The sequence below is a fragment of the Spathaspora passalidarum genome (genome assembly GCF_000223485.1).
Source record: "Spathaspora passalidarum NRRL Y-27907 unplaced genomic scaffold SPAPAscaffold_5, whole genome shotgun sequence".
In the NCBI taxonomy this organism is placed as follows: Eukaryota; Fungi; Ascomycota; class Pichiomycetes; order Serinales; family Debaryomycetaceae; genus Spathaspora; species Spathaspora passalidarum.
Window position 1 is genome coordinate 581585 of NW_006767429.1, and position 27906 is coordinate 609490.

The 27906-nt window shown below is 35.9% G+C and overlaps 14 protein-coding genes across 14 annotated transcripts; 8 read left to right on the forward strand and 6 right to left on the reverse strand. All coding sequences in view use genetic code 12, as the record gives it.

The window, feature by feature from the left end:
• Positions 1-506: 506 nt before the first annotated feature.
• SPAPADRAFT_61987 (uncharacterized protein) lies at positions 507-2228 on the forward strand (the record flags this gene model as incomplete). The annotated part of the gene is made up of 1 exon (XM_007376138.1): positions 507-2228. One exon carries the CDS (start codon positions 519-521, stop codon positions 2178-2180), a length of 1662 nt encoding a protein of 553 aa, XP_007376200.1.
• Positions 2229-2301: 73 nt separating this feature from the next.
• PHB2 (prohibitin subunit) lies at positions 2302-3366 on the forward strand (the record flags this gene model as incomplete). The annotated part of the gene is made up of 1 exon (XM_007376139.1): positions 2302-3366. A coding segment is annotated over one exon (760 nt), but the record flags the coding sequence as incomplete, so codon positions are not given.
• A 4-nt stretch (positions 3367-3370) lies between these two features.
• On the reverse strand, positions 3371-4298 carry PIN3 (Pin3p; the record flags this gene model as incomplete). Its single annotated transcript, XM_007376140.1, has 1 exon — positions 3371-4298. One exon carries the CDS (start codon positions 4281-4283, stop codon positions 3471-3473), a length of 813 nt encoding a protein of 270 aa, XP_007376202.1.
• A 185-nt stretch (positions 4299-4483) lies between these two features.
• Positions 4484-5682, reverse strand: SPAPADRAFT_141342 (uncharacterized protein; the record flags this gene model as incomplete). The annotated part of the gene is made up of 2 exons (XM_007376141.1): positions 4484-5145; positions 5208-5682. 2 exons carry the CDS (start codon positions 5680-5682, stop codon positions 4484-4486), a joined length of 1137 nt encoding a protein of 378 aa, XP_007376203.1.
• A 751-nt stretch (positions 5683-6433) lies between these two features.
• Positions 6434-10370, reverse strand: SMI1B (Smi1bp; the record flags this gene model as incomplete). The annotated part of the gene is made up of 3 exons (XM_007376142.1): positions 6434-8019; positions 8074-8705; positions 8751-10370. The coding sequence occupies 3 exons, from the start codon at positions 9316-9318 to the stop codon at positions 7867-7869; spliced, it is 1353 nt and encodes a 450-aa protein (XP_007376204.1).
• Positions 6473-7828, forward strand: DIE2 (dolichyl-P-Glc:Glc(2)Man(9)GlcNAc(2)-PP-dolichol alpha-1,2- glucosyltransferase; the record flags this gene model as incomplete). The annotated part of the gene is made up of 2 exons (XM_007376143.1): positions 6473-6521; positions 6552-7828. 2 exons carry the CDS (start codon positions 6473-6475, stop codon positions 7826-7828), a joined length of 1326 nt encoding a protein of 441 aa, XP_007376205.1.
• A 162-nt stretch (positions 10371-10532) lies between the features above and the next one.
• YST1 (40S ribosomal protein uS2) lies at positions 10533-11975 on the reverse strand (the record flags this gene model as incomplete). Its single annotated transcript, XM_007376144.1, has 2 exons — positions 10533-11503; positions 11858-11975. 2 exons carry the CDS (start codon positions 11945-11947, stop codon positions 10808-10810), a joined length of 786 nt encoding a protein of 261 aa, XP_007376206.1.
• A 975-nt stretch (positions 11976-12950) lies between these two features.
• Positions 12951-16000, forward strand: SPAPADRAFT_61994 (uncharacterized protein; the record flags this gene model as incomplete). The annotated part of the gene is made up of 1 exon (XM_007376146.1): positions 12951-16000. The coding sequence occupies one exon, from the start codon at positions 13273-13275 to the stop codon at positions 14692-14694; it is 1422 nt and encodes a 473-aa protein (XP_007376208.1).
• On the reverse strand, positions 12951-16631 carry GPI1 (phosphatidylinositol N-acetylglucosaminyltransferase; the record flags this gene model as incomplete). The annotated part of the gene is made up of 1 exon (XM_007376145.1): positions 12951-16631. One exon carries the CDS (start codon positions 16629-16631, stop codon positions 14691-14693), a length of 1941 nt encoding a protein of 646 aa, XP_007376207.1.
• Positions 16632-18432: 1801 nt separating this feature from the next.
• On the forward strand, positions 18433-19024 carry SPAPADRAFT_72242 (uncharacterized protein; the record flags this gene model as incomplete). The annotated part of the gene is made up of 2 exons (XM_007376147.1): positions 18433-18545; positions 18928-19024. Coding segments are annotated over 2 exons (208 nt in total), but the record flags the coding sequence as incomplete, so codon positions are not given.
• Positions 18439-21341, forward strand: SPAPADRAFT_61995 (uncharacterized protein; the record flags this gene model as incomplete). Its single annotated transcript, XM_007376148.1, has 2 exons — positions 18439-18545; positions 18928-21341. The coding sequence occupies one exon, from the start codon at positions 19753-19755 to the stop codon at positions 21232-21234; it is 1482 nt and encodes a 493-aa protein (XP_007376210.1).
• SPAPADRAFT_61996 (putative serine/threonine protein kinase) lies at positions 21329-24176 on the forward strand (the record flags this gene model as incomplete). The annotated part of the gene is made up of 1 exon (XM_007376149.1): positions 21329-24176. A coding segment is annotated over one exon (1264 nt), but the record flags the coding sequence as incomplete, so codon positions are not given.
• A 509-nt stretch (positions 24177-24685) lies between these two features.
• SPAPADRAFT_154586 (uncharacterized protein) lies at positions 24686-27510 on the forward strand (the record flags this gene model as incomplete). The annotated part of the gene is made up of 1 exon (XM_007376150.1): positions 24686-27510. One exon carries the CDS (start codon positions 24751-24753, stop codon positions 26359-26361), a length of 1611 nt encoding a protein of 536 aa, XP_007376212.1.
• Positions 25518-27510, reverse strand: SPAPADRAFT_61997 (uncharacterized protein; the record flags this gene model as incomplete). Its single annotated transcript, XM_007376151.1, has 1 exon — positions 25518-27510. A coding segment is annotated over one exon (826 nt), but the record flags the coding sequence as incomplete, so codon positions are not given.
• Positions 27511-27906: the final 396 nt, after the last annotated feature.

Sequence of the window (27906 nt, forward strand, 5' to 3'; positions counted from 1 at the left end):
CGATTCGCAGCTTTGGTTTTGAAACTGTTTTGGAAAATATTTAATACGCGTTGCAAATCCTACAACCAAAACTGGCAAAAAACAAACAGTACTGACAATGCCACTTTTGCTTTGGCGTACTAATCGAATCAACATAAGTGTGATCTGACTTTCATAGGACTGAACCAAGGGGGGGGGATCGGAAAAGATAATGAAGAATTTATCACTATTGCCAAATAAAAACTACATTGTTGTCTAGATTAATAGGCTAAAATAAGTGGCACATGGCGCCACAGGAAAGTATGACACACCTTTTAAGAACTTATAATTCTATATGAATACTTGAATTACACAATACTAACTTCTGCTTTCTAGTTTCACTGGTCTAATATCACTTCTAATTCTTCTGCCTTCCCATTTGGTTGTAACTTTTTTATTCGTTTGTTTTTGTTTTTTTTTCCTTCTTCTTCTATTATTGCTAATCTATATACAGTAATTTTACATCATTTTTATTTTACTACACTACTAATGATACAACTATGATCAAAGTCATAGTAACCTGGCTATGGTTCATTCATATTATTCTATGTCTTGAAAACTGGCCCACCTTATCAGATACCCTCCAAGTGGCTATCAGGTCTCAACGTGATGTTTCCATGACTGTCCCTATTGACCAAATATCCAACGCTGGTGGGTCCTTAAATTCAATGATATTTGACCAATATGGTTATACTATGGATAGTATGAGTTATGTTGACAATTTCTTAACTGTTGGTGTACAAACATTCATGGTTGATTTATATTGGAACGAATTCACACAAGTATGGCAACTTTGCCCTGCCCCTATACCAAACAATGTCACGAGTAATATCGTAGACATTAATTGGAATAACAGAAGCTATAAATGTGACACAAACATAAGTACTCAGACTTTCCTTAATCGATTTAACAACTTTATTTTGGAAACCAATACTAATTTTGAAGTGAGTTTAATCACGGTACTACTTAATTTAAAATCAATTCATTATACTAAATCGAATATGACCATAGGGTACGATCTGCTTTTTAATCATACCATCCCAGGAAATTCAACCTTGAATGCTACATTTTCAGGCCTTGGCACTTCATTATTTACTCCAGAGGTTTTGCAAACTTATAGAAATACCGTGGCCGTAGACACTACCAACATGGGGTTTTATAACCTGTCCAGTGCATTGATGCCTTCATTAAACATGGTATTGTATACTGAATTAAGGAGAATTATGTTGAATGTCGTGTCTAATGAATTGATTTCTTCTACAAGAGGATATACCATTACAGAAAATGATAAAATGGGACTTTTCTTTAATGACACACTACCCACGAGTATTAAGGCTACAAATTCTGAATCCATGACTCATTTGTGTCAAAATTTAGTGGAAAATTTCGATACAGAAAGAACAAATTTCAGATTTATTATCGATAATGACTTTGACCCTTTTACATTATCTACCGTCAGACAGTACATCCGATGTGGATTAACTCCGATTTTCAATGCTACTGCTTATAAAGTTAATCTGACACGTATACGAGATCTTGGCCAGATTTTTAATGCATTCATTCCATACCTGCTTTGGTCGTGGGCCCCATTCCAACCGGTAACACCGAATAACCAATTTACAAATTCATCATCTATGTCCAATGGTACTATTCCATATAGATGTGTTTTGCTTAATACAAATGGTTGGGAGGTGGCCAACTGTTATGATTCATACCCATTTGCGTGTCAAAACCTGTCTTCACCCCATGATTGGTATATAGACCCAAATAAGCAGAAATCATACTTTGATATAGATCATGACGATTGTCCCGAGGATTTTAAATTTAGTTTACCTCGACTGAATGGAGAAATGCTATCATTAATGAATATGACCGATACTGAAGTGTTGCCTATATGGATAGACTTGAATGATCTTACGGTGGATAATTGTTTTGTTTCGGGTGGACCATATGCCGAATGTCCTTATCTGAAAACAATTACTGCAAATACATTTGTTAAATCTATTGCTCCCAGTGTTGTAGTTGGTGTTGTTATATTGATCTTAATCTTTTTCGAGAAAGTATTTAGACTGAATCCGATACAAACCAATCGAAAAAGGTATTGGAAACGAACTCTACAAGATTATTATGAGAAGAACGACTATGAAGGTGTTCCATCATAACCGGGATTTATATATATATAACTTAATATGCAGGACATTATTATAGTGGCGATTTTCGTAGTCTCTTTTTTTTTCTTCCACCAACCGAAAAAACCCAGTTCATTGCTCTTTATTCTTCTCCAGGTTGTTGCCATTGAGAATTTAAGATACAAATATACAAATGAACGATCCAAATTGGGAAAGATTAGCCAAGCAATTTAAACGTGTTTCTCAACAAACTCGTTCTGGAGGTAGTGGTGGTAAGATGCCAAGATCCCCATTGGCAATGTTTAGTGGAATTGGGGGATTGGTGTTATTGGCTGGTGGTACCTTCCTTGTTCAAAATGCATTATTCAATGTTGATGGTGGTCAACGTGCCATTGTCTATTCCAGAGTTAATGGTGTTCAATCACAAATTTATCCTGAAGGTACCCATTTTGTAATTCCTTGGTTCCAAAGACCAATCATATTTGATGTTAGAGCCAAACCAAGAGAAATCGCTTCATTGACCGGAACCAAGGATTTACAAATGGTTAATATCACATGTAGGGTCTTGTTTAAGCCTGATATGTTTCAATTACCCACCATTTTCAGAACTTTAGGTCTGGATTATGAAGAAAAGGTATTGCCCTCTATTGTTAACGAGGTTTTAAAATCCGTTGTTGCCCAATTCAATGCTTCTCAATTAATTACACAACGTGAAAAGGTTAGTAGATTAGTCAAGGAAAACTTGATCCGTCGTGCTTCCAAGTTCAATATCTTGTTAGATGATGTTTCTTTAACATTCATGACCTTCTCTCCTGAATTCAGTGCTGCTGTTGAAGCCAAGCAAATCGCTCAACAAGATGCACAAAGAGCTGCTTTCATTGTCGATAAAGCCATTCAAGAAAAACAACAATTGGTGGTTAAGGCTATGGGTGAAGCTAAATCTGCCGAATTGATTGGTGAAGCCATTAAGAAATCCAAGGATTATGTTGAATTAAAGAGATTGGATACTGCCAAGGAAATTGCTGCGATTTTGGCTGCGTCTCCAAATAAGATCGTTTTGGATAATGACACCTTGTTATTGAACACAGTTACTGATAGTCGTAAGTAATTGTTTAACTTTTTTTATTGTAAATAGCTTATTAAACATTGATAGTCATGTAAAATATTGTAAAAAAAAATGAACTATTGTTGACGGCTTTTACCGCAAAGACAAGAACATAATCAAATCACTAGCAATATGTATTTAAAAATTCAACCTAAAAAAACGCAAAAATAGAAACCAAAATAACAACCTATATAAGCTATCTAACCCTGACAACACCATTAGAAGATAGAGTTGACAATGTTTGAACCAATAGAGGCACCAGCACCAAAAATAGCAGCATTCCCCAACTTTTTACCAAACTTCTTGGCCATATCACCACCATTATGATGGCTTTGTTGAGGTTGTTCAACCACTACCTGTTGTGGTTGTTGTTGAACAGGAGCAGGAGAGTACTGTTGAGGAGGTGGTGGATTATATTGTTGAGGAGGGTAGTAATTAGTTGAAGGAGGAGGAAATTGGGCATATCCACCATATGAAGGTTCTTGACGTGGTGGTTGCTGCTGTTGTTGTTGTGGAACAACTTGATATTGACTCTTTTCAGATTGACCACCATTGTATTCCAGTTCCGAGATAGATCTGACATAATTCGAAGGGAAGACACCAGTCTTTTCTGATCCCTTTTTATATCCCTTCCACCAATCTTCACTTAAGTGCTCTACTACAGCAATCTTGTCTCCTGCTGAGAGGGAAATATCATCAGATTCTTGGGCACGGTATTCGTAAATAGCGGTACAGTAACTAACAGGTTTGCTAGCAGGCTTGGCATTAGTTGGTGGAGCATAAGCTGGTGGTGAAGCAATACTGGTCTTTGCAAGTGAATCAGCCAATGCGGAAGTGTTGTCAACAGCTGGGGTAGAAGTTCCATTTGTTAATCTATCTACATCCCAAGCCTTACTATCTTTTTGAAACTTATCTGGGAGGGCGCTGACAAGTTTGTCATACAACCCTTCAGTAATGACTTCTGAATCACGTAAAAATTCAAGTTCGGTTCTAATAGTAGTTAAAGAACGATTAATTAAAGCAGTAGACATTGTGTGTGTTAGCTATTGAAGAAAAAGAAGATGAAACGTAGAATTTGAATTATTTATCTACGATCTGTTTATAGGAGAGGCGCAGAACTGGAAATGAATGCTCATTAAAAATTACTATATTTTTTTTTATCCCCGGCTAGCACATGCGTGGGTGGTAGTAAACAGGAATTTTTTTTTTTATACGAAGCTTAACAGATATACTATCTAATCGGACCAGAAGCCTTAGTAATTCCTTCAACCAATTCAATGAGAGAACTGCCATAGTCTCCTATTTTTCTTGACGAGTCATAGTTGGCACAAACTTCAATCAGTTTCTCCCAAAGTCTGTAAATTCTAATTGTAGAATCATTGGTTGCAACACAAATTGAACAATGATCGGGACTCATGGTTGAACTGAGGATTCGTAAATTGTAAGCAGCAGTAACTTCAACCACGGGAATCATTTGAGGATAAGAATAAACACAAAGCAATGTAGATTGATGATTATTGTTATTATTAGTGTGATTGTCATTCCTATTTCTGATCCGTCTATGTCCTCTACCACCTCCAAAACCGAAAGTCGCAACTATTTCTTTTTTATAGTGCGACCATTTCAATGACGTAATCTGACCATCAGTATAATACTCATTAAGTAATGTACCGGTGGCAGTATGCCAGAACCTAATTTTCCGGTCCTTACTTCCACCACCAGTAGCCAACAATGAAGGAGTCCATGGACAGTAACTGAGTGCTTTGATGGCAGCATTATGAGGTAAGATGAACTTCAATTCTGGTCTATAGATATCCTGAATATCCCAAATTGTGCAACAATTATCATTTGCACCCACTGCAAGTTCATCGTAGGTATTATTTAAAGCAAGTCCTAGATATTCTATTAGTTAGTAATTGCAAAAACCTAACGGTAATTTCTCGGTAGTACCTTACCACATATATGTTGCTGGTGACATTTAAAATTCTTTTCCAAAACCAAATGAATTCCATCTTGTTCCACTACCTTAAAAAAGTAAACCTCACCAAAATCATCTCCAGCAATAAAATTCATAGAGTTGGGAAACCAGATAATACAATACACGCACTTTTTATCGGTGGTAAGATATTCAGCAACAACTTCATTTTCCTTTTGATCAATTAATAATATTTTCCCACCTGCTGTAGCTACCAATATCCAATATTCTCCAGAACAAGATATCGCAGTTACTACTTCAGTATTGTCGTCAGTTTCCTGGCTCGTATCATTTGTATTTTCATAATTCACCAGAACCACTTTATTGTCAATACCCCAAAGATATGCTTTGGAACCTAATCCCACTGCTACTCTATTCGTTTTTGAGGACCAGCTAACTAGATTTGAGTAATAGTCATTTCGTAAACCAGGTGCTTGAAGGATATCAGTAGCCATTGTAGTTTTGACATTAAGTTCAGGTTTGGGTCTTTTGGTGCTACCATCATTGGACAAATCATGGAGATCGGGAAATGAGTCAAGATTTCTCTTTGGCTTCTTAGTTGGCGAAAAGGAAGGGGAATTGAATGTCAATACTTTACTTCCTTGTTTAAAATCCAATGCGGCAGCTACACTTTCTTGATGAGCATCAGCTGATGGACTTGAAGCAGGTTTGTCTAAGGGAGAAGTTGCTAATGAAAATAGTGAACTTGAAGTTCCTACCCCGCTTGTATCTGAACTGAATGAACTTGAATGGTTGTCAACCCCATTGAATAAGAAATCTTCCCGTAATGATAAACTAGCAGGTGGTGTAAGTGGGGATAAAGTCTCTGCATCTTGAATCATATAGTCACAACTATGGTATGCCTGAGAGGATGAATGTGTAGGAATGAAACGAGTACTCATTTCAGGAATCAAAGATCTGGTAGACATAGCTGAGAGTAGCTGCTGAATTGGTGGTCAACCTAGTTGAATTGTTAGCAAGAATGTAGTTGGTTATTGTATCTAGAACTAGCTTTGACTAGCTTGGTTCCTTGATAATTGGAACTTATAGCTTTGGTGGTTCATAGAACCCCCTTCTGCCAAGTGTATTTTTGCAACCAACTGTTGGTTATTTGTGATCTTTGTTAGGTGAGGTCGTGGGTGGGCAAAATCAACAACAAAAATATTTGGCATGTAAATTCAACAATCCAAACCTGCATTATACGTCATCATACAATCAGCTCAAAAAGAGCTATAAAACTTCAGTATGGCTCTACTAATCCCATCATATGTCTATATTGGCATAAAATCTGTTTGTGTTGTTTTATTTGTTACATTTTGTCTAGTTGTACGACACTTAGTGTCCACTGAAGTTCAACAGCCGTTCATTGATGAGATTTTTCATTTGAGACAATGTCAAGTATATTGCAACTACAACTTCACCCATTGGGACAATAAAATAACTACACCTCCTGGATTATACTTATTGGGATTTGTATATTCCAAATCTTTACAATTCGTCATTGGTGGAGACTGTAAAGATTACAATTTGTTGAGATCGCTCAATTTGGTTGGGGGATTGGTTGTATTTCCTTTAATATTACATAAATTCAAACAAGGCAGTGGCTCTGGATCTTCTTTTTGGACCATAAACTTAATATCACAGCCTTTGTTGTTTACTTACTACTTTTTGTTTTATACAGATGTATGGTCTGCCATTCTAATAGTCGCTTCATTAAGCTTGGTAAGTTATAAGCATAAACAGTACCCATTGATAAGTGCAGTACTAGGATTCATCAGTCTTTGGTTTAGACAAACTAATATCGTGTGGTTAGCTTTCATCTTGGCCGTTTTGGTTGACGTTAAAGTAAAAGAACGTACATTTATGAGTAGAATAAGTAAGTTTACTGTTGAGATAGTTAGAAGTTGGCTACTGGTTATTCCATTCGTGGTTAATTTCATTCTATTTGTTATATTTTTGAAGATTAACGGCGGTATTACCTTTGGAGATAAGGAGAACCACCAGATGCAATTTCATGTTGTTCAGGTCTTTTATTGTTTTGCATTTATTAACTTCTTCACCTGGCCGGTTTGGTTAACCACGCATAGAGTCAGAGACTATTTGAAGTTTATCATTGGTGGTTATTATGGCATGAATGTAGTTTTCAATGTGATCTCCATGTTTGGAATCAAGTTCATTATAGACAAGTTTACAATTGTCCATCCATTCCTTCTTGCTGATAATCGTCATTATACATTCTACATCTTTAAGAAGATACTAAGTCATAAATATAGCAGTTTTGTGACTATTCCGGTATACCATTTCAGCACCTACAACATAGTGTCGTTATTATCAAGATCCAGAAGATTATCACCAATAACTGTACTAGCTTACTTGGTCAGCATTGCATTAACGATTATTCCTTCACCTTTGTTCGAGCCGAGGTATTATATTGTTCCATTACTCGTGTTCAGGTTATATATCATGCCAAAGAAAGAATATTCTCATGTAATTGAGTTTATTTGGCTCAATGGAATCAACTTGATTACAATGTACGTATTCTTTAACTATGAATTCACATGGGACAGTGAACCAGGTAGCATACAACGAATTATTTGGTAAGTAAATACCGTTACATATAATAAAAAAAAAAGTTCTACTTATTTGGATATGTCTATTTCTTGAAGAGTATCATCGGAGTTTTCTTCATCTAGGGTAATCTCCTGGGATAATGGGCTCTTCTTTGACCCGGAAGTTTTTCGGGGTTGTGGTGGTGCAAGTGAAGAGCCTCTGGTATGTTGCTGTTGCTGTTGCTGTTTGTGTTTGGGTTTGGGTTGGGGTTTGTTCTGAGGTTGGGGATGATCTACGCTATCAATGACGGATAAGTTATTATTTATGAAACTGTCAACTGAGGTGAAGTTCTTATTAAGTGATAATATGGAAATCTTGCTGTTATTTAACTCTTCGAGCAATTGTTTGCCGGCTTCATCGTCAGAATTCTCTAGCGAACTTATCCATTTCTTAAGAGCTCGGGTTTTTAACACTTCCAAATAAGGTATTTCCAACTTCGTGTTTTTATCGATATAAACCAATTCTCCTTCGTTTCCAATAAATAAATCTCCATCATTGTTTTTGGTATTTGTTTTAAGTTCCCAATTTCCAATTTCTAAATCATTGGCAAATATTAATAGGAAATCACCCCAATTATCGGCAACTTTGAACTTGAAATCAAATTCGCGTCCAAAGAGAATAACTTGACCATAAACTCCTCGGCCTTGTGGCGGTGGTGATAAATCTATTCCAATATAATTACCCACTTCATCTGTGATTATCGGTATCCACATTGGGTGAGCGAATGTTTCATGAATTGCTCCTGGAGGAATTGATCTTTGTTTGGGTATGTGAAAATGAGACAAAGTTTCCGAACTTGAGGTTGAAGATGTTGAAGATAAAGATGTACGTCCTTCAGATTTGTATGAGTTGGTCGAGGATGATGAAACTGAAGAGGTCATATCCAAGAGGTATTCTGCCTTGTTGGTAGAACTAGCATGAGAAGTGGGCAATTTTGCTAATTCGTGATAGTTGACACTTTGTTTAATTTGAGAAATTTCACTGTTGAAGACACTGGCTATTTTTCGCCAATTTTCAGTCATGATCATAATTTCATCCAAGGACATCAACTTGAGTCCAAACATTAATCCGTAATCCCCGCCAGCGTTCAAGTTATTACTACCAAAATTGGATTGTCCGTCGGTCAATTTGTAAAATTCGGATACTGCCCGGGGTAATCTTATATTTAAATCCTTTTGGAACTCTTCAAGATCAGAATTAGTACATTTGTCCTGTAAAGAGTTTAGCATATCTGGAGAATATTTCCCAAGCCAGTTCTTAATGTGTCGCCAAGCCAACCTTGCTTCGTACACGCCTTCATTATTAGATTGCTGTGGATGTGGGGCATTCTCTGATGTAAGCAAGTTTTGGCTATCGGCATTAGAGTCTCCTGAGGTCGGTTTATTCACCCGATTGAACGATTTTCGGGGATCAAATTCGGAGTATTTGTCGTTTGTACTAAGCTCATAGACAAACTGTTGAACTTTCTCTAGAAAAGTCATTGTCAATGTACCAACTAATGTGTAAGTGCGGAGTAGGTTAAGGTGAAACAAAAGTGATTTGATCCTCGAAGTTTAAATTATTTCTTTCGGTTAAAAAAAAAAAATTTTGTAAGGGTTTCTAATTGCACAAAAGCTTATTTGGGACAGCAATTTGCGTTAGTGTGCCAATACTAATATTGTGCGGCGGTTAATGTGGTATTCTGTTATATGAATGTCCTTGATTAACAAGTCGAGCAAAACTTGAAAGTAGACGGTTTAATCCTAAGGGTTAAGTTGATACTTCCAAATTTAAATTGTTTGGTTTCTGTTTTCATTTACGCGTATTGTTTTTTTTTTTACTGTTTTTGTTCGGTTAAAAATATATATATATAAATTGCTGTCACGTGCATATCCTATCCGTATTGAGAATACAATCTATTAGCACTATCAATTCCATGCTGCAAAAAAAGCAAAACAGATAATGCATGATGCACTAACCTCGTTTCACCTTTACTGTATTTCAAGTTTTTATACTGGAATTGTCTGATAAAGCTTCGTAGGTGCGCTGATCTGGTTGGTTCACGAAAATCATAGGGCATAGTACATTCTAAATATCGCTACAATTATTTACAATATCACCCGGGCATGAAGTGCTAATTCTATTGAGGAAAAAGAACACGATAAACCGGGTATTTTATCTAGGAAGACCAAAAACAAAAGAATGAATAAATCCGTAGAAATAAACAAAAAGGGCGAATATTCCTATTGAATGACACAACTCTTTCGAGTTTAAAGATGCGAAGGAAAACCCTTCACGTCCGTCGGGAAAATCCAAATGAAATTGGGCATCAATTCAACTCTGACCAAAAAAAACAACTACCCAAATTCAGAACGAACCAGGTAATCATTCTTAGTACAAAACTCAAACACAGAACCTTCAAGCACATACATACACAGAACGTGCAGTTACTACTTGACATATTCTTAACCCTTAAAGAGCCGTAAGAGCGAGCTGAATGACTGGGATTCGTTTTTTTGGTTTTTAGGCCACTTTCCGTTGGTAATCAAATATAAAGAAGAAAAGGTTAAGCAATTTGAATTTTTTTGAGCAGCGAAAATTTTTATAGCAAGGGCATGGGCCGGGTAACCACAATTTTCATAACTGAGAAGCAGACGTCTTAATAGAGGGTTCGAAGCCCACAGAAATATACCAGGGAGATATGATACCAAGTTCAATAACAGTGATACTAATTTTTAGATTTTTATATATATAAAATACAAATGTACAAACACCAAGAAAATGAACAACACCCAAATGAATCTTAAATTTGAATATTCTCATGATTAAAAGCTCAATATTTGGACATTTCAAACGAACCGGGTACAATGAAGTCAAAACTATTAAACATAATGTGTTAAATTATAAAAATAATGTAAATAATTATACATTTTTCCTATCCTCTCCTAGATCATCATCATCTCCAAATGAGCTTCTTTTTCTTTATATAAATTACCAGTTGGAAGCAGCGGCATCTTCTTGAGCTGGAGTAGCACCAGAATCAGCCCAGTCACCTTCTTCGGTTTCACCAGTCCATTCAGTTTCAGCTTCTGGAGCTTGAACTTCTTCAGCTTCGTCAGCCTTGGCTTCTTCAGCAGCGTTTTGTTCAATTTCTTCTGGGTCTCTGTAGAAATATAAATCTGGCATAACAGACCATTCGGTGGTTCTGTCAGCAATGATACCTCTCAATCTTAAGACTTCTCTGGCCAATAACCACCAGATCAAACCAATGGAGTGTTTACCCTTGTTGTTACATGGGATAGCAACATCAACGTATTCAGATGGGGAGTCCATGTCGGTTAAAGCAATAACTGGCATGTTAACGTAAGAAGATTCCTTGATGGCTTGAGAATCGGTTCTTGGGTCGGTAACAATAACTAATCTTGGTTCCTTGAAAGAACGGGTGATATAGTTGGTGAAGTTACCTGGGGTGAATCTACCAGCAATGGCAGTGGCACCGGTGTGAGCAGCGAATTTCAAGACAGCTCTTTGACCGAAAGTTCTGGAGGAACAGACAGCAACATCAGATGGGTTTGGGACAGCAGCGATGATTCTGGCAGCTAAAACAATCTTTTCCCAAGTCTTACCGATGTTAATAATGTTAACACCATCTGGTCTGGTCTTGTAAACGTATGGCTTGTTGTGAACCTAAAGTGAATTGTTAGTATTTATGATTTAATGCGTAATAGATTGGATGACAATTAGAAATCGTTTTCAATAAGGAGAGCCATTTGTATTTTCAATAATTGAACTTAAAAACTTTTTCATGTTGTGGTTGTGATATGTTAACTGATAGTAATATTCTCATATATTCGTTCCATTCTCTTAATCTACATTGAAATGGGTTTCAGGTCATATTCGAATCATTTTCATTCCCCATGTGTAGTTATGCTCACATAATTCATTCTTATCCTTTCTTATTTTCACTTTCACTTTCTACTGGCTCCTTCCTTTTCAAACGATATTCTCTTTGTTCGATCACTCCCAATATTTGAAACATACTTGAACGTTCTTAGAACCTAAGTGGACGTTGGCGGCTAATAATAACTTAGCGTCTTCTGGAGTTAAGTCAAAGGAAGCTGGTAATGACATCTTTGGTCTTTAATTCTTACTGATGATCTATTCAAACGAAGATTCTTCTTTTGTAAGGAATAAAAAAAATTTCAACCAAAGTAAAAAGTTCTGGTTTGGTGAGGTGCACTCAACAGAAAAATTTTCAGAGTGCATACAAACAAAGTGCAGCCAAAAAAACTATAGTGAGCACTACCAAATGCTTGTGCATAATTTTTTGCCTGATAAAAGGTTTAATATGGTGCGCACTGAACAGAAAAAAAGAAAATAAGTGGTTATACACAGGAACTTCATTATTAGCTAGGGTTGCAGACCTACATTATCATTCATGCACGTGATTAGTTGGAGCTAGCTTATAAAGGTACAACTCACAATACCAAACCGGTTTGGAGTGCCAATAAATGTTTCAGATATATTACCAATGCTTCTTTAGTACATTATTAAAAAACACCCAGTCCTATTTGAGAGTAAAGCATAATTAGAGACATTATCTGAACAAAAGAAATGTAGATTTACAGCTATTTCCCAAGGAAACGACAGTAAGTGACACCCTTTTTTGTCAGATTTATTGTGTTTCTCCTTCCAAGAAGATAACCAATATTTGGATACAATTGCGATGATCATATGTTCTCGCTCCTACTTGAATCTGGCTAAATTTCTTGTTGAAAGTTTACTCACAGGGCATACTACTAATTATGCAACGCTATAAGGATTTGTACATGGCACAAATTAAATGTAAGAGTTCCTCTAGTATACCGTTTAAGTAAATAATATACTCCTTGTTACTATCTCGAATTCTAGTTTTCGAAAATGCACTGCCTGTATTTCAGATTTAAGTTGCAAACAAGATAAGAAAAACCCGCAATGTCACTATCTATTTTATTTATTTATTTATTTATTTATTTTTTGCGCGACAGATCGGATGCGCAAGTCCGGTCGGAGTTACCGTTACAGGCAAGATGAATCATGCAAAAAGAAATTTGGAGCCGTAGATGTTCGCAAGCAATAGACTTATATAAATCCTGTAGGTTCCTGTTACAACGGTAGTTCAGAGGGACATGAGGGCACATCGCCATAAAATGAGCAAGGATAATATAACTAAAGCAACCTCGGAGGTTGAAGTGATACAAGTCACTCAAGAACAAGCATATGATGCAGTACAGGAAGATGAAGGCGAACTAGATGATGATGATGAAGAAATGGTTTGGTTAAGAGAACAACAGATCCTTAATAACAAACTACCTTGGTACAAACGCCCATCTGTTCTAGCAGTAAGCACAGTTGTGTTTCTTTATATATTTTCAGCCTCCATTACTACAGCAGTTAAACAGGTTATTGTTTTTAAAATGGCTTGTAATTCGATGAAAGACGAAAATGGTATATGTGATCCGATTTCTACTCAAGTTTTGGTTAGTAATTTTAATATGTACCTAATGGTGGGTACAACAATTGTTTCCTTGTTTGCCCTGGCTAAAGTCGGTCAATTAAGTGATCTATATGGTAGACAACCATTTATTGCGGGGATAGTAATAACGACACTACTTACTAAAGTTGGTGAATTCTTAATTGCTATACATTATGATACATTGCATCTAAAGTTACTATTGGGAGCAGGAATTATTTCCGGCCTATTGGGAGGTTTGCCTAGTTTCTCTGCTTTGCTTAGTTCATATATTTCCGATGTTGTTGAACCACTGAAGAGAACCTATGCACTCGCACTAGGTACCGCGAGTTTATTCATTGGGCAATCCTTGGGCCCTATTGCTGGGAATTGGTTGCAATCTATTTTTGAGAAAGCTGATGGTGTCTCAGCCAAGTTACATACATCGTCAGTTGTTCTTCCGTCTGAACTCGTGTTGTTGCAAGTAGAGCTCGTCTTGCAAGTCTTGTTGTGTATCTATGCTGTATTTTATTTCCCTGAATCTCGAAGTAAAAGAGCCCAACATAAATCAAGGTCAAATTCAATGAATACGGATTCCCCAGCAATCAGAAATTCAAACATATTTGTCCATTCCATCCACCTGTTCATTAAATTATTTTCTCCCTTGTTAATCTTAACTTATCCTACTAGTGTGGTTAGTCCAAATCATAAACCTCATATCAAATCTTATCGATTGGTAGTGATTTTATTGATTGTATCCATGTGTATTTGTTCCACTATATTTGTTGCATTTGGTCCAATCTTAATTCAATATGGTTACTATCGATTTGATTGGGGAAGTAAAGAAATTGGATATATAATGACAATAATCTCGTCAACCCGTACAGTTATACTCATGTTATTCATTCCTTTCTTCCAAACAACAATCCTTCAGAAATGGTTAGGTTATAAGCCCTTATCAAAACAATTAGATATGATAGATTACATCATGATTGTTACAGGTTACGTGCTGGATTTCTTTGTGTTTTTAGCACTAGCATTTGCAACCACAAACAAACAAGTTATGTTTATAACTGGATTTTTCGCCTTAGGTGCTACGTCAAATCCAGCTTGTAACTCGGCATTATTAAAGTTTTATCCTGCATCCATGACTGGATTGGTGTTTGGGGCTTGTTCATTATTGAATAGTTTGCTTGCTGTGTTTGCCCCTATGCTTTTAATGTCGATTTATAACTGGTCATTAAGACAGCATATTCCTACTTTCATATTCTTGGTTTATGCCGGTGCATTCATGATGGTTATCCTTATGGTGTATATAAGTAAGCGAATCTTGCAATTAACAAGACACAGTGAAGAAAAAGAAGATGTTGTGATTGAGACTACCTAGTTCCTGGGCAAATATTTCCAAACATTTATAGTTTCTGAATATACATCAGGAAGCATCAAATAATGAAATTTCAAAAGGTAATCATATTTAATGACAATTAGTTCTCCCAGTAAGAAATTATAGATGATTGAATTACGGAAATTCTTGGTTCTTTTAAATAATTTGAAGAAATTAGTGAAGATCTCTCCATTGGTCAATGCCTTGTTTTTCATTTTAATATACGTCGTATTTGGAATATACTTGAGAAATTCAAACTTAATACCACCTTGCAATCGTTTCGAATTCTTCAATTTTAACAAAATCACAAATAATGGAGTGAAATTGATTAATATTTGGATATTCTCAAGTAAATTCACTGTCATTATAGAAACTAAATGCATTAAAAAGAACATCAAATAAAATGCAAAAACAGTAGGCAATAGCAAAATCAAAATCATAAAAATCAAAGTTCCCAATAATAATTGATCAATGAAATCAAACCCTGAAGAATTCACTTGGGTAGTACTTAGGTTATCTATTCTATTCCGTAACACATTATACTTTTTCCCTCTAAATAATTGAAATAAGGATTTAATAACTTCAAGTTGACGTTTGTAAATTTTAGTAGAACAATAGTAAAACGTGTAAATGTGATATGTTGCAACATTCATGACGTCAATCAAAAAGCTCACAAGGAATGAAACTCCACCAAAACAACAGATAATTTTAATAAATAACTTAATCCGTGTTGGCTCACTTAGTTGGAAGTTTTCCTCGACTAATTTCCAAAACCATAAAGTCCATAGATATAAGTCACCCATGAATTTCCCTAATTCATTATTCAATTTAAAACCAGCCGGGTGTTTGGAAGAAACCCAAGTGATTAACTCCATCATATCTTGGAATAAATATCGCTGTATTGATCTTCGAATCAATTCTACTATGTCATCGAAATTCTCTTCGATTAGTCCATATACTGCCTGGCCAATTAGAACATCATTGAATATTAGCCATATGGAATTATAAAGATTAATATAATTGGAATTGTTGATGTTTAAATTGCTATTAAAAATGGGTAATTTCAATCTATCAATCACCAGAGATGATTTCCCATTTTGCTCATTGTAAAGAAGATTTTTGTTGTAATAACACAAGAATTGAATAGGAAAATAATTGAATTGTTGTAATCGCAAATCCAACTGTCGGAATATCTTGGATAAAGTTACCAAACTAAACTTCCCAAATTTAAAGTTGATGATTTTGATGATTGTAATTAATAGTTTTTGAATGAATTGAGTAATGGGGATTAACAAGGAAGTAAATGCTGATTTTATCGGACGTATGACATTCAATTGTTCTGAATTGAACAAGCTCGGTAAGAAATGAGTACCTGACTCGGCTAACCACCATTTTTGAAATACCAATCTGTTTCTATATAGGTGATTGATCTTATCCAAAATCTGATCATCCGAAATAAAGAATTGGTTGTCGTCAATGTGAAGTTCAGGTTCCCACTTCTCTAATAGGGCAATGTAGTCGATCTTACCACTTGTGGTAGCTTCTTCGTCACTCTTCATCGATTCTAATAAGATTGGAGTTATGGAGAAATATTCAAGGTTTTTAAAGTTGGGTGGATCAAAAAATACAACGTATGAACTTGATGGGCTGATTATTTTAGGAATCTTGTCTGTCCTGGGATCAAATTTTATATTTAAATCGTAGGCATGGTTTGCTTGTTTGTTAGTATTGCTGAAAGTACCGATAATTTGTAAATCTCTCAACTCCTGAGGTAACTTCTCCAAATCAATCTGCTTGACCGGCAAGAAAACAATGTAAATATGATTGAATTTATAACCTAGTAGCAACAATTCATCCTTTTCGCTGTCTTTGAAATGATTCAAATATTTTCTCACATCATTGGAAAAGTATATTTGAACAGGTGAATCAGTTGATACCATTGAAACTGTCTCGTCGTAAATACTGACTGCTATTATTCAGGGTCTGATAAAAGAATGCTTGTTGTAACAATTGTTGGTGATGATAATGTAAGTATTGCTCACTCTCGCTGTCTTCGTTGTCAGATTCAGGATGCTCTGAAAAACTGGAGTCAGGTTCTGGGGTTGGTGTTAGTGTTGCTTTAAGGGTATATGAACAATCAGCTTTAGTTAAACCTGGATGCTTAGGCACGATTACTGGTTTCTCAATGAATGGGTAGGAATCAATGACTATAGTTTGAATCAATCTGCTAATTAGAAAATGAACCACGACTAAAATAACAATGATTAAGATGACTCGAAAAGTTATCAGTCGTGTGTAAGATTCAATCTGGATATATAACTCCATAAATTCCAGAAGAATTTAGAATATTCAGTTTTAAATGTGAATGTATTAAAAGTGCTGCCAAACAATTAAAGTTTGGTTGTCAAAAAAATGAGAACAGCCTTGCATGTGGGTGATTTTCTATTATGTGCGCGCTACCAGTAGACTTCAGAATCAATGTTGATAAATTATTGAGCAACATGGAAAGATTCAGACAATAGATTACTTCTACAGTGGAAAATTATGGGTAATTAGAAGGATAAATACTTGAGTTTCCAGAAATTTAGGAGTTGTTTCTTGTCTGAAGTGTGGCAACTCTGACTTTGCATACCTCCAACAGAGCAACTCCTCGTTTAACTACTGGAATACGAGTGAAAGGAACCGCTACTGCTTTGGTGGAAGCTTCACTTTGGCTTTGATATTAATAGTTTGTAGTTGAATAGTATATATAATGACTTGCTTTTGGTAATCTAAAAGAGTTGCTTACCAAGATTACACACCTTCATTTGGTTGCTGGACATTTTTGTTATTGGTCAAGTGCGACAAGGACTTTGGGGTTCAACCATTCTTTCGGGGATACAAGTCTAGAATCACCATGAAACTAGAATGAATTTCAAGTGTAAAATGTATGGTCGGGTAAATGACAGGGGTAGAATTTTAGTTTAAGTCAACGTTTGTTTATTTTGGTTCAGTTGCATAGACTCCCCAGATTGCTGCATAGATTGCAAATACTAAACCTGGACCGACAGTTATAATGCTAGCTTTAATACTAAAACAATCACAGATAACGGAAGACTAGAACTTGCCGATTGTGTATTATCGGTTGACCAAGATTGTGGTTATTGTTCCAAACACGAACTTTATTGTTTGCAAAGAAATCGCGTGCCTTGAAAACACAAAATCACCACAATCGGTTGAGTTGACAAGTAGACTTTTAGTCTAGTTCGATTGTTTTATTTACAAAGTTATGGTCGCGCGAGTATTGTTACAGAGCGATCGGGTTACACTAATCTGAGGTTTATTTTAGTTAGAATTGGAATTTGTAAATGTAAACTCGTGTAACTCCGATGTTATATCAGAATAAAGCGTTTGCCCTTATTATACACACACACGATATTGCTGACGTGTTCTTCATTAAAAGCTCCGCCTTTTGAGCCTCCCATGTGGTGGATAATAATTCAAATTGGTCATAAATAATATTCTATTTCGTAAATAATCACAGGCAGTAATTGTTAGTTCCAAAAAAGATATTTGCCAAGTTGTTCCTTTTCTCCCTTTTTACGAGACAATCGGGGGAGAGTTGCGCAAAAGTGCACGACCACAGATTGAGTGATTTTTTTTGTCAGCCTTCTCGCACATTCCCCTAAATAAATCTAACAATAAGTAAATAAATAATATAAACCCTGAAATCCCTGAAGATTTATTCACTTTTTCCTTTCCGTTGAAATATCAACAGACTTATAGACTTTTCATATCAGTAGATTTTCGACTCAAAACTTACGTCATATCCACACAGGCGTTCTTGCTAACACATAACGGATCTTTACCCAATTGTATGTATATAAAATAATTTTGTTAATGGTCATTCAAATTTCGAGAGAGCCACTCAATGTTGCCACAGGTTTAGAATTGGTAAATAAAAAAATTTTTGACGCCACGGAGTATTCAATCAGTATTGTGATAATATCAATTATTTTTCATTATCATTTGAAAAGCGTTTATTACAATTGCTTTCTAGTAAGGAATAGCTTGCTTACTCGGCCAAACTCCCTCAGGTGCTGTCTCCGCTATTTCAGAACAGCGCGCAAGCAAACAGTAAAAAAAAAAAAAAAAAATAGCCGACACCCGTGTGCCAAACCAAACAAAAGCGTGCTCATCTCTAATTTAGGTCCAGCTTATTTTGAAAACATTTTAAGATTACTAATCTTTTACTAGTCATAACAAAAGCAAAACACTCCCTTGTACATTTAAATGCGAGATACACCTTCACCGTCGTTATCACGAAGTGCTCGATCAACTGTTGCTATTGCTGGTAGTAGTAAAATTTTACTTGTGGTTTTTTCTTCCCTTTTTAAATTAGTTCATTCCCTCCCTATTTTACACGAAGTTCTCGATCATAATGATTATGCCGATGTTCGTGGAGAAAAGTCATTGACTCCAGAAGAGTTTTACCTTAATTTGGTTACTTCTATTTTCCTTGTTCTTGCCGGTGGGGTTTTTGCTGGTTTGACTTTGGGATTAATGGGTCAAGATGAAGTTTATCTTAAAGTCATTGCCACTTCTGGTGAACCAAACGAACAAAAACATGCACGTAAAGTGTTGCAACTTATTGGAAGAGGTAAGCATTGGGTTTTGGTGACCTTGTTGTTATCTAATGTCATTACTAATGAAAGTTTGCCAATTGTTTTGGATAATTGTCTTGGTGGTGGATGGCCAGCTGTTGTTGCTTCCACTGTTTCTATTGTCATCTTTGGAGAAATCATTCCACAATCTATTTGTGTAAGGTATGGACTACAAGTTGGAGCATTATTTGCTCCGTTTGTCTTGGTGTTGATGTATATCATGTATCCGGTTGCTTATCCTTGTGCCATGTTATTGGATCATATTTTAGGTGAAGATCATGGAACTGTTTATAAAAAATCTGGATTGAAAACTCTTGTCACTTTACACAAAACCATGGGTGTCGAACGTCTTAATCAAGATGAAGTTACTATTATTAGTGCTGTCTTAGATTTAAAGGAAAAACCAGTTAGTTCTATTATGACTCCAATGGATAGGGTATACACCATGAGTGCCGACACCATATTGGATGAGAAAACTGTGGAGGAAATCTTCAATGCTGGTTTCTCCCGTATTCCAATTCATTTACCTAATGAACCAAATAATTTCATTGGCATGTTATTGGTTAGGGTTTTAATCAGTTATGACCCTGAAGATGCTTTGCCTGTAGCTGCATTCCCCTTGGCTACCCTTCCTGAAACTGCATTGGACACTTCATGTCTTAACATTTTGAATTATTTCCAAGAAGGTAAATCGCATATGATTGTTGTTAGTGAACACCCTGGTGAGCCTGTTGGTGCCCGGGGTGTTTTGACATTGGAAGATGTTATTGAAGAATTAATTGGTGAAGAAATTGTTGATGAATCCGATGTTTATATTGATATTAACAAGAAGATTAAACGTAAACAACCAGGTCCATTATCGAAGAGAAACCTTACGTCCTACTTACATACCTTGTATCAAAGAAGTGCTCAAAACTCTAAAAGAAATTCCTTGGATTCATCATATCAACCAGATTTACGTGAACGATTATCCCAACCTCAAATTAATAACGTAATTCAAACAACACCTAAAGATAATGTTAAACCAAAGAACCCTGCCCAAAATCCATTAGAAACTAACAAGAAATTTGTTACTATTAAAAAACCAGTTGATCAGAATACCTTGGATAATGTAACTAAAGCAGTTTCACCAGTACCGTTTGGAAGTAGTTCTGCCACTCCTGCCCCTGCATCTACATTACAACCATCACAGGACGCATACGGTGCTGTTTATTCTACCGAAAAGGGTGCTCTTGTAGAAGCACAACGAAGATCATTTGAAGGCGAACGTTATTCACACACTCATGAAGACAAACGAGATTTACCTCATTACCACGTACCTAATATTGGTAGTCGCACCGCTAGTTCAAGTTCAGTTAAGAAGAACCCTGCAAGATTTTTACTTCCAGAAGAGCGAGAAACTGATGTTTCCGAGATTCATGAAGAAAGCCATGGTAGACAAGAACACGAGCATGGAGACCATCATGATGATCACGAACAGGATGGCATAAAACACTATCATGGAAGTCCTGATCATTCTCTAGTTTCTCCTGTGGGTATTCCAACTACTGAAACTTCATCTGCGGCGGGCTTAGCTATTCCTCAAAGTCAAGAATCAAGATCGTACCGTACTGGTGGTATAATTGAGTCAGTGGTTAATGTTCAGGGTGTTCACAAAACAATCATTGAGAATGTGAGCGATGAAGAACTTCAATATGAACAAATGTTGCATGAACGACAATTAGCCAAGAAGAACTTTTCTACAGATGACATTGATAATGCCATTCAGGATGGAGATGAGGAAAGTGAAGGGTTGTTGAATAATGGAAGAAGACATTCTTCAGGCACTAATGGGAATGGAAGAAGAATGAGTTTATGGGAGAAGATCAGAGGAGCTAGTCAATCCCCTAGTGAACATTAAGCCATTTAGAGAGAGTATTGATTGGTGATTTTACATAAACTACGTTTTTTGTATTTGTAATTATTGTTAAATAGTAATTGAAATTAATCATAACATTGATATCTTCGATAAATACTAGTAATATCATCTACCGTGCTGGCATCTTTTTCAGACGCATGTGTTCCATGTGAAAATGGAGTTAAGCCGGATTTAGTAAAAATAGAAAACGGTTGGGGCGAAGTGAAAGGGGTGCCGGCTTCCGAAAAAAACACAAACACGCAGATCGGTCATAGGCACAAATTAATTTCGTAATTGCTGTATAGAAAAGATTCAATTATTGTTTGATACAAACAATAAGGGAGGAGGGGATGGAGTGATGTTAACTCTTATAATTGCCTTTACGGTGTATATGTGTGCTATTTGCTTACTAATAATGTGATGTAATTGTGCGCTGGTAAAAGTTCCCGTGTATACCAAATTTTTCAGAAAAAGCTGACAAATTTTGTTTCAAATTAAGTGGCATGTTCTTTTATCACACTTGCTCTTTTTCCTTGATTTGCTCCTATCTACAATTGGTCCATATCAAACTATTAAAGTAAGTACTAGATTGATAAATTGGCTAAAACAACCAAGGTCTACAGTATTTATTACTTGCAACCGAAATTTGAGGTATTAATCCAAATTTAGTTTTGTCACATTTTAGCAACTCATTGTTTTTGCACACCGACTCCTGAAGTGTTCAAGCATTCATTTAGTTCGTCTACAAGACATTGGGTTAGATATACTCTGTTTATTCCATCAAGCCACGTTTCAAGTTTGATATATTCAAGAAAATCCCTGTGGCTTAAATTTGGTAATTGGCTGCCACTTCGATCCGATCCGCAATTAAAAATTAAAACTGACCGCATTTAATACAAAGAAATTTCTACAGATATATATATTTTTTTTTGATCCCTAGCAAAATTTTACTGGAGAATACAATTACCGTTATTGGTGTGCCCCACAAACAAGCAAGGGAAATTGAGGCTAAACTAAATTTTTTTTTAATTCAATTTGTCAGCACGTTTAGTTATTCTCCTATTAACAGTGAAATATAACGTATCATACCAACACCTGAACTGGTATCATCACAGGTGAATCGCGTGTAACGAACACTTGTTAAAAAATAGATTTTTTTTTTGGGGAAACACCGTGGTTTCTAAACTGTCGTCAATATGGGTGCATTCAAAGATCTTTTCAGTGGTAGTAGTTCCCGCTCAAATTCTTCAGGTTCTACACCAATAGTAGGTGAACGTCCATCCATAAGTTCCATTAATTCCACATCATCACGTAAGTCATTTTTCAAGAATAAAAGTTCCTCGTCAATCACCCCATTTCTGACACGAAGTTCGAATTCAAACCAGTGGAGTTCTAACGGTGATCAAGAAAATGAAAGAGATAGCTACAATAACTATCATGTAAAGAATCCGCTGGCCACATCTATGAAAGGAAGTACAAGTGTAAGTAGTACTTCAACCACGTCAAGTATTAAGCGACCATCGTTGCGTAGATTTATCAAAAAATTTAAACCTGGAGAACGAACCAAAAACTTAGTATCTGGTAAGCCAGATGCTTTATCAGCCAATTCCGAGTTGTTCGCCAAGTACGGAACGCCAGGAAAGCTATTAGGAACTGGAGCCAGTGGTTCTGTCAATTTATTATCTGACAAAAACGATTCTACTAAGATATACGCGGTGAAGAAATTTAGAAGTAGATTATCAGGAGAATCTCAAAGTGATTATGAGGTTAAAGTGAAGAATGAATATACTGTGGGTGATTTCGCGAAACATGAAAATATCATTACAACATATGAATTAATTAAAGACTTTTCCCACGTCACTCTGAAAAACCTTGATCCTGATTATTATATTGTCATGGAATATTGTCCATTTGATTTCTTTAACTTGGTAATGAGTGGGCTAATGGATATTAATGAAGTATATTGTTACTTTAAACAGATTTCCAATGGTGTTTGGTTTCTTCATGAGAATGGGATTGCACATCGTGATTTGAAATTGGATAATTGTGTAGTTAATCATTTGGGAATTTTAAAGTTGATTGATTTTGGATCAGCAGTTCTGTTTAGAAAACAAGTACCACAAGATTATATTGTCCAGGACGATGATGTCATGTTAAGACATGATTTTAAATTGGTTAAGGCTAAGGGTATTGTTGGATCTGATCCTTATTTATCACCAGAAGTTTTAGAGCCAGGTAACGGATATGACCCTCGAGCAGCCGATGTTTGGTCCATTGCAATTATATTCTGTTGTATGATTCTTAAACGCTTCCCCTGGAAAATCCCCAAAATGTCCGACCCTTCTTACAGATCATTCCTCGGTAACGCATTATTAAATGGTAATCATGAAGAAACTAAAATGGAACAAGATTTGAATAACTTAAGTCTTGAACAAGAAAAAATCAACGAACTGCAATTAATTAAACAAGAAAATGGACAATCAAGTCAGCGCCAACATGCAAGTGGTGAAGATAGGTTGTTACGCCTTTTACCTACAAAATCAAGACAAGTTATTAAAAATATGCTTACTATTGACCCTAAGAGAAGATATCAAATGAACCAAGTAATAGATGATGATTTTGTACAAAGTATTGCTGTCTGTTCAACGACTGAATTGGGTGAATTTGGTGGTGTTGAATTAGTTCGATCAGCGCATGGAGATCCTCATCATCTAGTCACAGAAGAAGATTTACAAAAGCTTCAAGAAGAGAAGGAAAAGATGAAGAGGTTGAAAGAGGTTGGAATAGCATGATTTTAGTGTAGAATGATATATTACCTATATACCTTCAGTTTAGTGTAGATTACATTTAGCAATGTGATGCTCTGGATGCACCATCTAGAGCTTGTGTACTAAACATTATGCCATGTGTGATGGGAACAGCAGAATCTTAATTAACGATGACGACGAAAAACGACGTATCTGCGTAGAATAAACTTTGTGGTAGAATTTATGAGTCCAAAGTGCTACCGCGGAAATATGGGGCCAGGAGTCCTTGGCCCTAGCGCGAGACAGTTTGCAATGGGGGGGTTAGAATTTCCCACGAAAAAAGACCTGGCCGGCATAACTTTATAGTTTATGCGCAGTAATAAATACACAAAATATTTCATTACAATATATACAATAACCTGAGAAAGTCCTCTCTACCGCCCTCTTATCTCAAGTGACATCCAAGGATAGATATTTAGCCCATTTATATCCTCGTGGTCCCAAGTGAAAAAAATTCACCTGAGATCGTTACCCGGAGAGAATCTTCTGTTACCATTGGGGAATGCCCTGCTGTAGCAATAATCATTCCGGATCTGTAAACATAGTGCGCGCTTCCCGACTTACTATCATAGTTCTCTCCCCATCAGATCAAAAATAGTGACAATAGAAAGGAAGAAAAAAAAAAAGACTTTCTGTCATTACTTTCTAATCAAAACAACACAATTTTTGCCATCATTGGACTGAGTGTACACACGAATCCATATCATTAGTAATGCTAGAAGATGACACTGGTGGTGGCGGGAGTACTCCTGGAAACATTCTTCCCAATTGGATTATCATAGTCTCCTTCTACTGCTCAATAATATCTGCCATGATTGTTATACTAAGTATCGTACTTCACCTTGTCAACTACAGGAAACCGTTTCAACAAAGATTAATGATCCGGATTCAATTGATTGTCCCGTTGTTTGCATTCTCTTGCTACTCAATGTTGATCAACCAACTGTCAGTATTTAACAAATATGTTCTTGAACCTATACGAGAAGTGTATGAGGCATTCGTTATTTACACATTTTTCTCCCTTTTAACAGAGTTGTTGGGAGGTGAAAGAAATATCATTATCATGACCAGTGGTAGAAGTCCTGTAAGGCATCCTGGTGTTATATTGGGAAATTGTTTGCCGCCAATGGATATTTCGGATTCCCATACTTTTTTGGCTATCAAACGAGGCATACTACAATATGTTTGGTTGAAACCGATAATAATTATCACAACATTCTTAACGCAGTTGCTTGGATGGTATAACGTAAACGATTTAAGTTTTAAATCTATTTACTTTTGGTTAACGTTGATATATAATATGAGTGTCACATTGTCTTTATATTGCTTGGCTATGTTTTGGAAAATCTTGTGGAATGATTTAAAACCGTATAAACCAGTGGGGAAGTTTCTTTGTGTTAAATTAATTATCTTTGCCTCGTATTGGCAAGGTGTGATATTGGCTATTTTAAATTTCTTTCAAGTGTTGGGAGATACAACTAACGAAGGTGATATCAGTATTGGTGTTTGTATTCAGAATGCTTTACTTTGTGTTGAATTAATTGGATTCGCTTGGGGCCATTGGGTTTCGTTTACTTATAAACCATTTACTATAAGTGAATTGCCTTATGGAAGATATCAACTAAAGTATTCACTTAAAGATTGTTTTGGATTCCGTGACTTAATAAATGATTTCAAATTGACATACTATGGCGATTACTATAAGAATTATAAACAGTTTGATTCAGTTGATGCTATGGTTGCCCATCCTGATTCTAAAGGAAGAATGAGTAGAATTCACCAAGGATTGAGGTACCATTACGATGGGAAACATAAACACTGGTTGCCTGATAATACCAATACTTTGACTGTTTCATCTCCAATAATTCAAAGTACTTCTGAGATTCATGCTTTGGATAATAGTTCGTTATACTCAAATAATACTTCCATGAGAGCAATTTATCCATCATCACCAAAACAATCACCACCAAATTCACCGGTATCGGCTGTTAAAACAATGCCACCAGAACAAACAATTGAAGAAATTATCGCCAATGATCCAGACCTTTCTGTAGTTGATTATTCACAAGAATCTTTTAATCAAGATGAAGAAATATACCAAATGGCAATAAAGCAGGTTGGGAATTATAAATTAGATCAAGTGGGGATTAAGAAGATGTTGAATTATCCTATAGTGGACGAGGTAATTGATAGTCATGTTTATGGATATAAAGTTAAAAAGCTAAGACAAAGACAAAGGCTAAGAGATCAACATCGAAGGGGAGAGAGAACGGAAATTCAAGGTGGAAGTAATGAAAGCTACCGGTATGGTAGTATTGTATAATATTATTTATGTGTATATACAGGCTATGTACAAGAAATTTAATCTTCGATCTTAAACAGATACAATGCATCAAGATCTTCTTCGGATTTTGTAGTTTGTTTCTGTTCTTTCTGTTTGGATTTGGTATCTTTCAGTTTTGTCTTTTTGGCGGCCACTTTCTCTCCACGATCATCTTCTTCTGGCTCCATAGGTTGCTTTTTCTTTTGAGCGGTTAGTCTATAAGCACATTTGGTCTCAATATCACCTTCAACAGTCCAAGTGCATGGCAATTCATCCAAAACCAGTTCAATGGTTTGTTTCACTAGCTCTCGTTTTTTTAATTCAAGATTATAATCATCTTCGTTTCTATGCATATGAGAAACATGACTGCTATCAGTATCAAATCCTCTATTACTATTAGTTTGAAATCTAACTTGTAGATTCTCTCCCTTCGACAATCGCTTTAAAATTTCGTTCTTTTTTTGATTCAACAAGTCACTTGTGTTAATACTCCATTTGCAACTAATTACTTTTTCGGCACTACGTTTCAGTAATGCCTTTTCACGACTCTGTATAGCGTACGCAGTTTTCTTAGATCCCATAGCTAATAGCTCTTGCTCTTTAATTTTGGCAAGTTTGTCCGAATAAACTTTTGTCATTTCATGAACCTTGCATAATTTAACTAAGGGGTAATTATCATCTAATTCAACACATGTGATGCCCTGCTTCGTTAAATCCATAGAGTTTACTATATCAGCAAGATGAAGAACCTCGATGGAATTCGTTTCCGGGTTAAGATATTGTACTTTAAAATCGGGGGAAATTTCTTGAACTCGTAAAACTATTGATCTTATGGCATTTTGACAAGATTCTGTGCCCAGATGAATGAAAAACTTACGAGGTCTGTTGTTATCACGATTTGACCTCTTATTGTCCGATTTGTTCCACCTTTCCTGTCTCCGTGGTATTTCTTGAGACTCAGAATGTGTTCTGAATCTATTGAACTTTTCAAACTGTGATTTTCCAGCAGATTGTCTTGGTTTATGGGAGTTGTCATCATGATTGAAATCTTTGAATAAGTTAAAACATATTGTGGAATTCTTATATGTTCGTTTAATTATATTATATGTACTTTGACGAACTAACATCTTTTGCCTGATTTGATGTAGTAGTGAAGAAGGGTTTAACTTCTAGAAAAAAAATTTTGAGTTTATATTAGAAAAATTTAAACCAAAGATCACGTGAGCAAAGCATCCCGCCGACGATAACGTGACTTTGTTCAGCAAGAATCATGGTAAGATGCAACGGGCAATCTACCAAAAGTTGAAATATCAATTTTGTAATATTAAACCCCTGGCTTTAAAACGCTATAAAAATAATGATCAACTTCGGCATAATTGTTTTGGAGTCATTTGGTACGCTTGAACTTAACAGTCGATATCAGTTGAAGCCCTTCAGTGTCAAACTGGTTGTATATATGACATGTATTTGATAGCAGCTTCAGATAAGTACATTAGAAAGAAGAAGAAAAATGCACTCACTATGTTGCTTCGAGTTAGAAATGGC